We start from the raw sequence: 12,271 nt of genomic DNA, 5'->3' as shown, positions 1-12,271 counted from the left end.
TATCTCCAAGCTTGTGAGGCACTGTGGCCCTTACCTAGTTTACAGTTGATACAATGGTCCCCATAACCACCACACTGAATATGGTGTTAGGCCCCATGTGACTTGCTGGGACAGTAGAGTCTGTCCCAGAACACTGTCATTTTCTGTAGTCTCTCTTTATTTTGGTTTCAGGGTAGCAATGTGAAATTTGTACCCTCTCTGGCTGACCCCAAAGTTCTACAAGGCAGGCCACATCTGAAAAGGGCCCAGACTATGAAACAAAGTCCTGGAGATAAAAGTAAAGAATGGAAAATTTAAAAGGGATAAATTAAAAAATTGCACATTTCCATACTGCACGGGGGCTGATACATTTTGAGCACTCAGCTCCACTCTGATCCCAGTGGCTGTTGGTCAAGGCCATGGAGCTTTGCGTGCTGGAACAGCGAGAGCAGAGACAGAACAGAATCTGTTCAACAGATGATTGCTGTCTTCTTCCAAAGTGTCATCATATTGGAGGTGGCAAATAGTAGGGAATAACTAATTAAAGTACATGGCACCCATTTAAAAAATTGGGGTTATGTGGGACCAAATACATCTGCTTTTTTTTTGAAAATGAAAAAGAACTTTGGCTTAATACAATTTCTTTAGCCAGAGGTCTAAAAAAAGGAACTTGGATCCGGCCTACGGCCCAAGCCCCCCCCTCCTTTTCAGAAATGTAAAGTTCTAATCCAGCCCCAATGCCCCTTGCAGGGGTAAATTGTATAAAAGGACCAAATATTGCTTACATTCAAATAAACTGCCAAAACATGATTAAATGTATGTTCTGTGTGATACTTATTTCATTTACGTAATCATTATTTCTTTAAAAAAACCCTGAAAACCTTAAACTTCATTTTTCTATCGACTTGAAAACTTCATTTAGACTACCAGAAGTTTCTGCATTTTATCTCCTTGCCACAAAAGGACAATGTTAATCACTCTCTCATGAGAAGACAGATAAAAACATCAACATTACAAGGTACTTTGACCAGCAAAAGCAAACATTGATCAAAGATTCAAAAGCAAATAAACCTTAGACATGAGTTATTTTGTTTCTCACAACAGGTATGTGAACTAGTGAGTTGATTATAATACCCAAAGCTAGAATAAGTAGAATCATTTTTAAAGGGTCTACAAATATTTATTAATAGTGATAGCAATTCATACTACTTTTTAAATAACTGCAATCATATGTTATTACTACAAACAAAAAGTTAATTTTAAGTCCATGCCACTAGTCATTTTTCTATATATATTTCATAACATTTAAAAATAAACTAAATCATGCTTATTGTTGTACACTTGGAGAATGTAGAAAAATATAATAATTAAAATATAAATCATCCCTAATCCCATAACCCAGAAATAACCACACTTGTTGTATTTCTTATAGCCTTACTTCATATATAGTTTTCTTCTTTGTTACTATACTCCACATGTGAAAATTTACATCCTTCTCTTTTGATTAAAGATTATACATAATCCTTTCCTATTTATTTTAAATTCTTATAGCTTCATGCAGTATTATATTTTAATGTATGGGTGGCTTATGATTTACTTAATCATCCTTCTTTATTAGACATTATAAAAACTCTAGTTTGAACAGTTTTAAGGTATAAAGGCTTTTCTGCTATTTTAGAATATTTTCACAGAATAGCTTCCAACACCAAAACTGATCGGTCTCTCAGTAGAGCTGCTTTGAAGCATCTTGACTACCTACCGTGCTGTCCAATTGAGACTTTTACAAGTTAGTTCCCTATTGTCACATATGGAGAATGTTTGCTTTTTATACTTTCATCAGTAATGTGTATTATTTTTATGCCCTTTAATGGGTTATGTGTGTATTTGATTAAATGACTATCTGCATTATATTCTTCATTTTGGGGGGCATTCTATTTCCTCCTTTCTCAACTACCTATTTATGTTCTTTTATCTGCCAGGCTTTTGAAAGCCTTTTGAATGTCCTGCTCTAATTTATTTGAACTCAGAATCCATTTTTTAAACAGCAAAACCTTATTATTTGCAATTAAACTTTCGTAATACTAGACTTTCACTTAATGCCTATTTGTTTATTGTTTAAAGACTACCTTCGATGTTTATTTATCTTATGATAAGCGTTAACAAAATGTGAAAACTGTTCACTTTTATCTATATTTTTGGTCTTGTACTTGACCATTTTTTTAGTTAACTGACACTTTTTCCTTGAAAACCATTTAAGAAGATATATTTATTACCATTTATGAATTTACAATATTATTTCCTAGTCATGAGTCCATTTAAGATTGTGCAATGCACTTCATTACTCTTATTTCTAATACTTATATTCATACCTAATAATTGTAAAAAGACACTCTCTAAGGAAAATGAGTAATTCAGGATTTTCACCAGACACTGTCAGAATTTGTGAGAATTAAAGAAGGAACGGTGGTGACTGAAAAAAAATCAGAGAACTATAGGGAACAAACGGAGTACAATTACAAGACTATCTTTGCGAGTGGCTATGGTTACGCCATGGGAGCCCAGTGATGTCACAAATCACCAGTGGTTTGGAGAACACAAACAGAACTGCAGATAAGGAGCCTGCAGAACAAAAACTTTTTCTTTCCACAGACTGTGGTGACATTGTAAGCCACTGGTGACCACCAATTAACAAGTGAAAAGGAGATAAGGAACTTGTAAAACAAGATTGTCATGCAATTTGGAGGCTCTCATAACACGGTAAAATCCCCAGTGGCTTCTGCTAAAGCTTGCAAGAGAGTAAAAAGAAATTATGGTTAACAGGGCTTTGGTTCTACCCAGGGACTCCTGTGACAAAAAATAAACAAAAAAGTGGAAAAGCTAGAAAATTCTTCAAGGTTAGCAGAACCTTGGAATAAAACAGTTACGCTACTTGCACAAAATTCATTTCTCTTAAGGCTTGAAGATTCTGTCTAGCTTAAAATTAGGTAGAAAGTTAAACAATAAATATTTGAGGTGGCAAGGGGTAGAGAAAGGTTAATTAAATCACATGGTATCCATCTCAAAACTGGGGGTTGAAAGGGACCATATACATCTAGTTTTTGAAGATGAAAAAGAGACTTGTCTGCCTATACTTCTTTCCCCAGGGATCTTAGAAAGGAAAGTGGGAACTGACCCATGGCCTAAAGCCCTCCTTCTGACACTGGCAAATTCCAATGTAGCGCCAACTCCCCATTAGCACTGACAATTACTGCCTTTAGAATGTTCACTGGATTTGTCTCTGCTCTGCCCCTGGAACCTGTTTCTGGAGTTGAGGCCACTGTCTTAAGCTTGACTTGTCACTGCTTACACCTTATTTTGTAGAATTTCAGTGAGCTTAGATGTCCGAAAGCTTCTGAAAAGTTACTGGTAAGAGAGAGGCATGCTCAGATAACTTTAGATTGACTGGCTGTGACAACGTGGTGGAGAATGGATAGGAGCCAATTGAGACAGGAGGCAGGAAGAATAGTTAGGAGACTATTATAATTAATCAAATGAGGCTCAGGGCACAGAGTCTAGAAATCTGGAGGAAGGGATGTATTTGACAAATGTCTATGAGACAAAATTGGTGGGGCTTGAAAAGTAATTGTACATGGTGGTGAGGAAGAAGGAAAGAACTAGATTGAGTGCTAGGTGTAGCATTTAACTTCCAGGGCAAATGGTGATGGATATGTCTTGAGAGGAAACAAAAAGCAGGAACATATAAAAGGAAGGGGGTCAGTGGGGGGGAAGCTTGGGGAAGCTAATATGAGTCGTTTGGGTTGTGCTGACTTTGAGATATCAGAGGGAGATTAACATGAGATAGTTAGCAAGTAGTTAGAAAAATGGGTCTAAAATTTTAAGATGAAGTTAGTGTCGAGGACTCAGATTTAGGAGTGTTTGGCATAGCAAGCAGAGTTCAAAACCATGAAAATAGATGGCATTGCTAAGGAAATCATGTATTAATGAGAAGTGAAGAAATGAAACCCTGTCTTAGCAGCCTGTGAAAGACAAGAAGAAGCAATGGCCAGAGGGGTCTCAGGAGACCTCGGAAAACCTTGGTCAGGACTCACAATCCGAGAGCTTTGGGAACAAACTGGGTTCAATACTCAACTATAGGAACATTTTCCATTAAGCTCCAAATATTTAGATTATCTTAAACAATTGGAAGATGGGGCCACCCCAGGTCTGTATGCCTATGTAGCAAGAGTGGCCTGGAGTTGAGTAGTGGCTGCCTTCTTTAGATGTGGCATCGTGTTCCAGGCTGCCAAGGGCGCCACCTCCTAGTTCATCCAACACTCAGAGATGTTGTTAATACTGCATTAAAAATATATGTAATTTGAATATAATCTTCAATATTACTTATATTTATAGTACATGACAGACCAGATTTGATTATGTATTTCTAGGGTTTGTTGCATAAACTCAGCCAACTTGTATTCATTAATGTGACTTGGCTGGCCTCCATGAACTTTTTGGATTTACAACCCTGGAAGAGTATGTTAGACGCGAAAGAAGTAGAAATGTGAAAGAAACAAGCTATGCCAAATGAAATAGAGCAGGCCAGTGAGTTGTGCTGTGGACTTGATAATTTCCTCCATTCCTTCTGGTGACTCAGATTAGATTCCCACCAGTTTGCAGCCACTGAAGACAGCGGGGTAAGGACCGCTTGTGTGATAAGCATCTATCAGGTTTCACATTGTCTTAAGTATGTCACATATATCATTCCATTTAACACTGGCAACTTTCCTGGAATGTAAATATTATTTTTCCTACCTTGTGGAAGGGAAATAAAAGTTCAGAGAGGTTAAATAGCCTGCCTAAACATGCGTAGCTAATGAGGAGCCGAGCCAGACTTGAACTCACTCAAGTTTGATTCCAACTTCCACTGTTCTTTCCATGACAACAGACCACCTTCCCAGCAGTGATAAAGTGTGTTGAAATGATGCAATAGGAGGGCATATTTGATAGCCACTCCAGACATGGATCAAAAATTCACATAAAATGGATCTATGATGGTACATTAAAGTATAAGAGTGACAGATCAAGAGATATGTATAACAGTATTCTGGACACTAAACGCAATGCTATTTTGTTGAATAAATCAACAAGGTAATATTGTTTTCTCTCTTCCTTTCCAGAGCCTCGTGAAATATTATTCCTTCGCAAAACATTGATTTATACAAAGCTTATAATATACCTAAGCATTTTTTTAGGACAAATGTGAAGGGAGAAAAGATGGAAAAATATGCTACAGGAAATTTGGTATTAAAAATAAGCCATATACTTAAAGCTTTTGCTAAGAACAGGAGAGAGTACACATCCTTTTTGAATACTTTGGCTATTGCCAGCTGGGTAAAAATTGTGATCTTGTATAAATGTGTCCTTGTTGAAAGTGCTCAAGTGCTAATTGCAATATATGTTGTTGAACCAATAACTATTATAATTCTAAATCTGTTCTGTATATTTTAGTTTATTTTTCAATTCCCTAAAGGATGCAGCCATAATCTAAGTTAAACTTAGCTCTTACGTTTTTTTCTAGTTTGCAAATTGAAACTTCAGCAAGTCAGCTGGCTTTGCTTTTCATTCAAATGAGTAGGATTTATAAAGTGTTTCTTACTAGGCTTTGCATAATAACTCCCTCTTTTATCAGATTCCAGATTGTTATTCAATATAATAAGCTTGCAATACTTCACTTATTAAGAATTTATGATACTTTAAGGAGATTAAGGCCAATATGAAGGGAAATCAATAAAAAGCACATGAGAAACTTCAGGTCTCCCCACACTGTTCATGGGGTCTGTTTTACTTGTAAATGAGCAAAGTGACTACAAATAATCCTTATATATTGCTAAAAGCTCTAGAAATATTATCTTCAAATTCTATCTCCCTGATGACAATTAGCTGTGCCACAGTGGAGAGTTAAATGTCTTCTTAGACGAGACTTTTAAAAGTCTACGCCAGAGATCTAAGGACGCCTTTGGCCCAGCACAAGCCTTCAGACAGGTACAGGATCATCAATGGCTTTTTATAGATTTAGCAACGGAGGCCTTAGAGTTTACGCCAATAAAACTAAATGTCTCTATTGAAACCAAGTGGCCCTTTCCGTTAGGTATATGGACTGTCTTCTTAGAGCAGATTATTGAGGCCTCAGTGGACATGTCAGAAACTTCTTATATTCTAAAAAAGCCTATGTGGCAAGCAAGCCATTGCTTTAAGGTAAAATTTACAATGTGTAGCTAGTGTACATAGTATATGAAGATATTTGGAGATGATGCCAGCACAGAAGATGAGATATATAGGTTTAAAGACACAGAGGCATGTAGTCAAAGGGGCCCCATCTATCAAGTTCAATACTTCAACTAGACACAGAGGGAAATTGAGGCTGGAAGATATTATTTTTCCTAGGACAGATGGAGAGAACAGGGCTCAATCAAGATGTAAGTCTAGAATTCCTGACTTCAAGTCCAGTGTTCTTTGGATAACACTTAAGCTGCCTCAATAAAAAGAAAATACCTTTTTCTTTCTACCTCTTTAAAAATGACAAAACACCTGCATTAACAGCTATAAAAAATAAAAACTGTTAACAATGGTTTCACCTGAGAGGTTGACTTGGATGTTTTTCATTGTTCTCTATAATGGTAATTAAAGTTGCAGTATTCCAGATTGTATTAAACATTTGCCTTCTTGATTATTTGGGGAATTGTCTGAATAGATTTAAAAACAAACAAACAAAAAGTTTTACTAATGATTTCAAATGCCTCATTGATATAAAATCAAGGCTGGAATAGGCATTTTTCAATATACTTTTGTTCTCTAAGGAAAAATAATGGCTAGTCAAAAATATGCCAACCTATTAAAAAAAAAGGATCAAGTACATTAGATTCCTTTCCTATTTTTCAACATCATCAATGTCAATATATTCAAAGGCAAGATGAAAAGAACTCGATTATGTCAGGCTCTCAATTACTTTTACTGACTTAAACATTGAAAATAAATAAAAAGCCCTGCATATTAGTCATAGCCCAGGTTGGCCACCACCTGTGTGTAACCTGGGGATGATATATTAGCTGAAGTGGTAAGCATCTGGGAAAAGAATATTAGGCTCAAGTGTATTAAGTTACAAGGTCTAGATTTGCAGGTGCATGCAAAAAAAAAAACCACTTTTCCAAAAACAGACATTATACCTGGTGCATTGTGGCTTGTGAACAAGAAGTAACTCATATTTAAATGCCACACAGTACAACCTTCAGGGTTGTCAATGGGAGAAAACATGTCCCGGGACCAAATATGCATGCAGAAAGCAGCTTGTTCATACTGGAACCTGAAGGGTGTGTTAGTCGAAGGTACAGAACCAGTTTTGCTGATATGCCAGTGAAGAGAGAGTGTTTCATCTTACTGAAGAAGTCTAAGAAAACCAAACAAACTCTTCAGCTCACCGTTCCTGTTGTGCCCAATGAAAGGTGGTTCATCTGTTGTGTCAGGGGGCCCATCATGTTTGCTGGCTGCATGGACATGGGATGGTCCATCGTCGGTGTGATCACAGCACCCTGGAAGCACACACAACGCCCATCTGAAAATACGCTCCACAAGGAAGAAAATTTTTAAAACAAATAAACACAGTAAACTGTGTTAACATCCAATCCGTTCATTTTTTACTGAAAAGGCTAAATTCAACCATGTATAATTTTTACATCCATCCATGGCATCTTCTGTTCATCTAAATATATAACATTAGCGACTTCCTTTCCCCTGATGCGATTGATCTGTGATGTGTCAAAAATGCCTGTTATTTATAACTCCAATACTTAAGGTAAGATGTATTCCAAGATACCATATGCATCCCCTCCCTCATTGTTCTGAATACAAACTTCTCTGCATAAAAGTACAAATATTATGGAAATTCTCTAGTTTTTATGGATATTGAATAAGACTTTTGGTTCATGCCATTTATCCAGGATTTACATGGATAATTTTGATCACTTCAATACAATCTACCACTGGGGTGATAATGCTGGACCAGATGGGTTCCTTGACTGCATCTCTCTGATGGACATATTAAAATCTAATATAAATGCTATAAAAGTTAGAGTGACTATTTCCCATTATTTTAAATTTAAATATTTTGACCTACTTTCATTCTCTCTATGCTTTTGACACAAAACAGAAGAATACTAAACTGTTCAGTGCTGGTCAAATGCAACATCGCTAAAAAGTTTTTTAAATGTAAAAATGTCCAGTATTTCATCAGGTGTTATGAAAAGCCAACGTCTAGAACATGCTTTTGACTTATTTTAACTGTTGGAATGCAAAAAAAAAAATAGACATTTAAAACAACATCTGTCCATATATAAAGTATCACATGGCTACTGAAGCACAGAGCCAGGCTATGTACCCTCTCCTCCCTTTTCCTCTACCCACTAGTTTGCCTTAATTGACTAAGCTAGACAATAGAACAATATTTTTTAAAAGTTAAAAATCTAGGGTTGGATGGAACCTTTGATATTTTATAATTCCAGTGTTTTAAAGATGATGATAAAGGCAGAAGTTCATGCTATAACAACTCATTTAAATGTTCTGTGGTAATAACATTATTATGTGTCTGTATGTTATTTTTTCTATAAACATTGTTTTTTCACTATGTGACTTTTTTCCCCATACATGTAAGTAAACATTCTGAAGAAATAAAACTAGGAGAGATTCAAGCAGATGACAGGCTCTCAGACCCCAAACTAATTACCCACAAGCAAATGTTTCCTAAAATGCTTTTGCTCAGGGTGATTAATTCCTCATGTTACTTTCCAAATCCAACTTTCCGACTGTATCTGTTAAAAGATCAGGCAATCGCTCAGCCTTTTTTATGGGCTCCTCCCATTAATATGGAGGGAGAACAGCAATTCAGCCAAATATTTGGAAATGCTTAATGTACAGATTCAGCTTTGTTCCAAAAGGCATTAGAACTTTTGAGCTAGAATCAATTGGAAAATATATGTGTTATTTTACAGGTCTTTAGCTTGTAAACATACACAGTTGTGGATTTGTGTTGTTTGAATTTTATAGTGCTTCGGTGAATTGTTTTTCATCAGGGTGTTTCTTGAATGAGAAACATGATAAAAACTTTTACACATAACTCAGAGACACGTCACTTTTTCATCCTGCTGTCTGAATTTCTTTAGCAGAAGCATCTTTATTTTATATTTTACAAAAAGCACTTACTGGGCTTCATTTCAGGTATTTGCTGTGCCAGACCGGAAGTAAACACTTTAAGAAGAGCTGCAGTTCTTAAATCACTTAGAGAAAAACTATATAGAATAATCTCCGAGTTAAGACAAGTCCTAAAGCATTGTTTCAACCCCAAAGTGGCACTTTCACAACATTTTAATCCTTAGCAGGTGCAAAACTTCAATACTTTTCTTGAACTTGAGACTTAGCCTATTTCTTTAGAATATTTGCCCCTAGAGATTCTAACATACAGCTAAACTGTCACAGTCCTGGAAACCTCTCAGTTTAATCAGTCTGCTCTAGCCACATAAAGATTGTTTGTCATAAATCAGAGATAAAGACCAAATTGTGTTTGGTAAGAATACTTTCTTCACAGTGCCCTAGGGGGTGACCTCATTCCCCAGTGTTTCGGAGAGGTAGACTTGAGTCTTTGTTTGGAAGGCAATATGCAAATGAGATATGTGAGTATGTGACAGATGAATCAAAATCCATGCATGATAAGAATAGAAGGATTGAGTGCCTGCATTCAGAATTAATTTAGGAAGGACTGTCTGGTCTCTTTAAAGAATCCTTTCTCAGACAGTGTTTGGGGACTCACTGGATCGCAGATGCCACAGAAGGAGCGCTGCTTCTGCGTACAAACCACACACCTGACAATCAAAGGGAAGAGTGGGGAGGGGTTTGTCATAATTTGAAATTGTAAATGGCACCACTAGGCAAGGAGTGCCAAAGAATGTAAGGGAAACGTTCTTTTCCTAACCAAAGCAGTTATTGCAAATAAATGCACAAAATAATAATAATTCTTGGGGAAGGACTGGTAAGAACATACATTCTTGTTCACGTTCAGTAAAGATGGTCAGTGAAACAAGGATTCCCTCCAAAATTATTAAGAACATAAATTCCTTAAGAGTCTCAAGGGATGGAACAACTTTATAATCAGTAAGTTGGAAGTAAGACAGAAATCTCTTGGAGAAACAAATTTTCTTGATGACACTTATCAGGGAAAGACAAAGGCTTGGAAGTGTTGTTTATCTACAACAAAGAATGGTGCTTGCTAGACAATTCCCTCATCACAGAATGTCCTTTGCGTTCTACAAGACATTGAAAAAGAAGAGAAAAAGGAAAGAAAAAAGAACAAAAAAAGGAAAAGAAAAACCTGTGACTGTTAAGGCCAAACTAGTGGCCTCAGCTACAATTGTGCCTCATTAAATATACTGTCAAATCCATTTCTATCCAATGCATTTAAGCCATAGACTGAAGAGTGTTTGTGACAGATGTTGCCAACACGTTAAGGGTAATTTCAGAGACAAAAATGTATAGAATGTGCTGTCTGACAGAGTTTGCTTGGCAAACGGCAAGGCAAAAGGAAACAGATTTTTCATTTTAGCATCTCTGGATGTCTGGGTTTGCTCAATGTTTAAGCTGCAAAGAAAAATACTATAACATGCTGTAATTCCACTAAAAAGCACAATGACCAAACAGCTGATGGAAATGTCTGGTCTATTTTAGCCACTGCCTCTGCACAAACAAAGCTGCTCACACTCAAGAGACGTAGGGCGGATCTGGTCGCCCTAGTTCTGAAATAAACAATTGCAACAGCAATTTGGATAAAGTTTCCAAAGATCACTGATGTGGAGTAAACATAGCTGACCTAAAGCCAGAAAAGCGTCTGTGCTGTTAACCTTCTGCCAGTAGTTGAGAGACATTTTAAATCTTGGAGAGCTCATCAATATTTTAATTTCCCAAATGAAACATAAGATCATTGGCAAATAGGGGAAAACATGTGTAGGCTCTCTTCTAACAGAAACACACACAGCTGGCTTAAAACCTGTATTAAACTATTGCAAATTTGCCGATCGGTTTCCCTGCTTTCTCCTATTTCCTCTTGGTCTCGTTCGACACAGCAACCCGAGATCCTTTTAAAATGTAAACCAGGTCATGCCATTCCTTTGTTCTAAATCCTCCAATGGCTATCCCTCTTACTCAGGGCAATGGCCTAAGCAGGTCCTACATCAACTTGGCCTTTTGCTTCTTTTCTGACTTCATCTCTTACCATCCTCCATGTGGTTCACTCTGCATTAGCACACTAGTCTCTTTGCTGTTTGCCAAGTATTCCAAACAGCCTCCTTCCTTCACTACTTTTGAATGAGATGCCCCTCTGCCTGGAAGGTCTTTCCCTCAGATAATCTGCTCAAATGTCTCTGCTCACCCGCTCTTGCCTTCTTCAGTACCTCGCTCAATTTTCCTCTTTCTCCTGCATCACGAGGGCCACTAGGTGATGACCTCACCTGTAGATTAAGTCAACACTTCAAAACTAGGTTCTTGATGGGATCCTTTGAGCATCTAGATTAAGCCTAATGTGAGCCCTATCCTTGGACCTTTATATGAGGCAATCACGAGTGTATTACGATATCTGGCAAACAATTTAGAAGGCATTATTCATGAAAAACATCATTATCTTTAGTATAGTTTAATCGCAATTCATTGTTCATAGTTTAATGTGATAGAATTATATAGTGATGAGTATTGGCAGGAAGAAAAATTGTAATTTGTATAAATAGAAAATAAGAGAAATATTAAAAAAAAAAACCCTATGTTAAAGCCAGGACATGGACTACGGTCTACAGTGAGAAGCAGCACCTACATGAATCTTCCTTTGACCGTCAGTGGTCTAGTCCAGTGACAGCTACAATCTGTGGACTGGCAGCAGTAAGCTAAGGATTAGAATTAAAATCAGAATCCCGGTGCTTTGTGTCTGTAATCTTTGTTTTAATACCTCCAGATGACTTTGATGTCCCCTAAAATTTGAGAAGTCTGCTTTGTTAATAAACTGCTATTGTATAAACCTGTTACAGTTCTTTTTTAAAAATTTTTATTGTTATTCAATTACAGTTGTATGCCTTTTCTCCCCATCCCTCCACCCCACCCCAGCTGAACCCACCTCCCTCCCCCACCTCCACCCTCCCCCTTGGTTTTGTCCATGTGTCCTTTATAGTAGTTCCTGGTGTTACAGTTCTTAAATACAAACAGTTGGCTGTATTTTATTTTCACTGTT

General features: G+C 37.0%; 1 protein-coding gene across 9 annotated transcripts in view; it reads right to left on the bottom strand.

Annotated features, from left to right (window-relative positions):
* Positions 1-12,271, bottom strand: part of RBMS3 (RNA binding motif single stranded interacting protein 3) — a 1,231,630-nt gene that overhangs the window by 55,758 nt on the left and 1,163,601 nt on the right. For all 9 annotated transcript variants that reach the window (XM_053929473.1, XM_071222108.1, XM_053929475.2 and 6 more), the window contains one exon: positions 7,434-7,544. In XM_053929473.1, the coding sequence (XP_053785448.1) occupies positions 7,434-7,544 (111 nt within the window). The remainder of the gene's footprint in view (positions 1-7,433; positions 7,545-12,271) is intronic.

This window comes from Desmodus rotundus, chromosome 8 (genome assembly GCF_022682495.2).
Source record: "Desmodus rotundus isolate HL8 chromosome 8, HLdesRot8A.1, whole genome shotgun sequence".
Lineage (NCBI taxonomy): Eukaryota > Metazoa > Chordata > Mammalia > Chiroptera > Phyllostomidae > Desmodus > Desmodus rotundus.
The sequence above is the reverse complement of the archived record's forward strand: the minus strand, read 5'-3'. Positions and strand labels throughout refer to the sequence as shown.